Source organism: Apiospora aurea, assembly GCF_038362705.1.
Source record: "Apiospora aurea strain CBS 24483 chromosome Unknown utg000007l_segment0_segment0, whole genome shotgun sequence".
NCBI lineage: Eukaryota > Fungi > Ascomycota > Sordariomycetes > Amphisphaeriales > Apiosporaceae > Apiospora > Apiospora aurea.
The window spans coordinates 1058436-1059683 of NW_027117394.1; the positions used below are offsets into that span (position 1 = coordinate 1058436).

Here is a 1248-nt window from a genome sequence, read left to right on the forward strand (position 1 = left end):
ATGCCGAACTCCGAGCGATGGCTCTCCACGAAACGACAGAAGGAAGTGGCCAAAGACAGGAGGGCGCTTCCTGCCATCTTGCGACCCTCCAGCGGAATGTCGTACTCATCGTCGTCATCCACGGACCAGAAGAACGAGCAGGTAAACTCGAAGACCTTGCCAAAGAAGACATGGTCAGCGGCAAGCATGGCGGGAGGCTATATCAAAACGTCAGCGAAGCACTACGGAAAGAGCCCTGAAGGGGCTCGGCAAAGGGCGCAGCCTACCTCGCTGCAAGTTTTCTTGTTGCCGCAGCAACCAAAGGCAGGGACAGCGCCATCCTTCTCAGCACCACAACGAGACGAGTTGGGCGAGCACTGGGCGCAATTGAAATCTGGCTTCTCGCCGAAATCAGGCTTGTACCCGTACGCCCAGGCACTGATGCAAGGGTAGCAGGCGTTCTCGTAGCCCATTACCACCACATTCGGGTACTTCTTGCGAAGGAGTCGGACCTGTTTCTTGGCAGCGCGAACAGCCGCGGCGCGGCGACGAGCAGGAGGCATGATGATGTTGTTGTCGTTGTAGGGAAGGGGAACCAACGATAATTCAGAGTCGAGAGAAACGCGATCAAGCAGGCTGCGAGACCTTGAGGAAACAACTGCGAAAACAAGGCATTCCGCGAGAAGTTGTGATGTGCGCAAAGGACCAAAACAAACACGAGCAGGTCACCTCAATTGATCTATGGGAGCTAATCGCGGGGTTCCTAACGTGGGGCATTTCAGCGACAGCGCACCTCACTGTTCTCATATATCTAAAATTAGACCACTATGGAGTTGCGGAGGACCGCCACTTCGCGGGGAGGAGAATAATTGTCACAGTGCCTAATTAGGCCTGGAATCGAGGGGCTTACAGGCCCCCTTTGGGGCCTATATAGTGCCGATAGCTGCCCCTCTTAATTGAAGGAGGACAAGCGTAAGCTTTGTCCTGAACACCTACCTGACGATAGATTCGATACCTAGACTACGCTGTGAACCCTTACAGTTTTCCTTATTTAATTATTAGATTTATAAACAGCGAAAGCCGATAAAGCGCTCCCGATACCGGAATTAAAGGCCGACGAAAAATAAAAAGTAGAGAAAGTACGAAATAAAATAAAATAAGAAAACTAAATATATTACTTAATAAAGTAAAAGGGCTAGCCGTTTAAATATAACTAATAAAAGCCGGCCGAAAACCTAGAGAACGCGCCGGCGAAAATCTCGTAATACG

General features: G+C 50.6%; 1 protein-coding gene across 1 annotated transcript; it reads left to right on the forward strand.

Annotated features, from left to right (window-relative positions):
• Positions 1 to 432, forward strand: PG986_010609 (uncharacterized protein; the record flags this gene model as incomplete). The annotated part of the gene is made up of 1 exon (XM_066846831.1): positions 1 to 432. One exon carries the CDS (start codon positions 1 to 3, stop codon positions 430 to 432), a length of 432 nt encoding a protein of 143 aa, XP_066696322.1.
• Positions 433 to 1248: the final 816 nt, after the last annotated feature.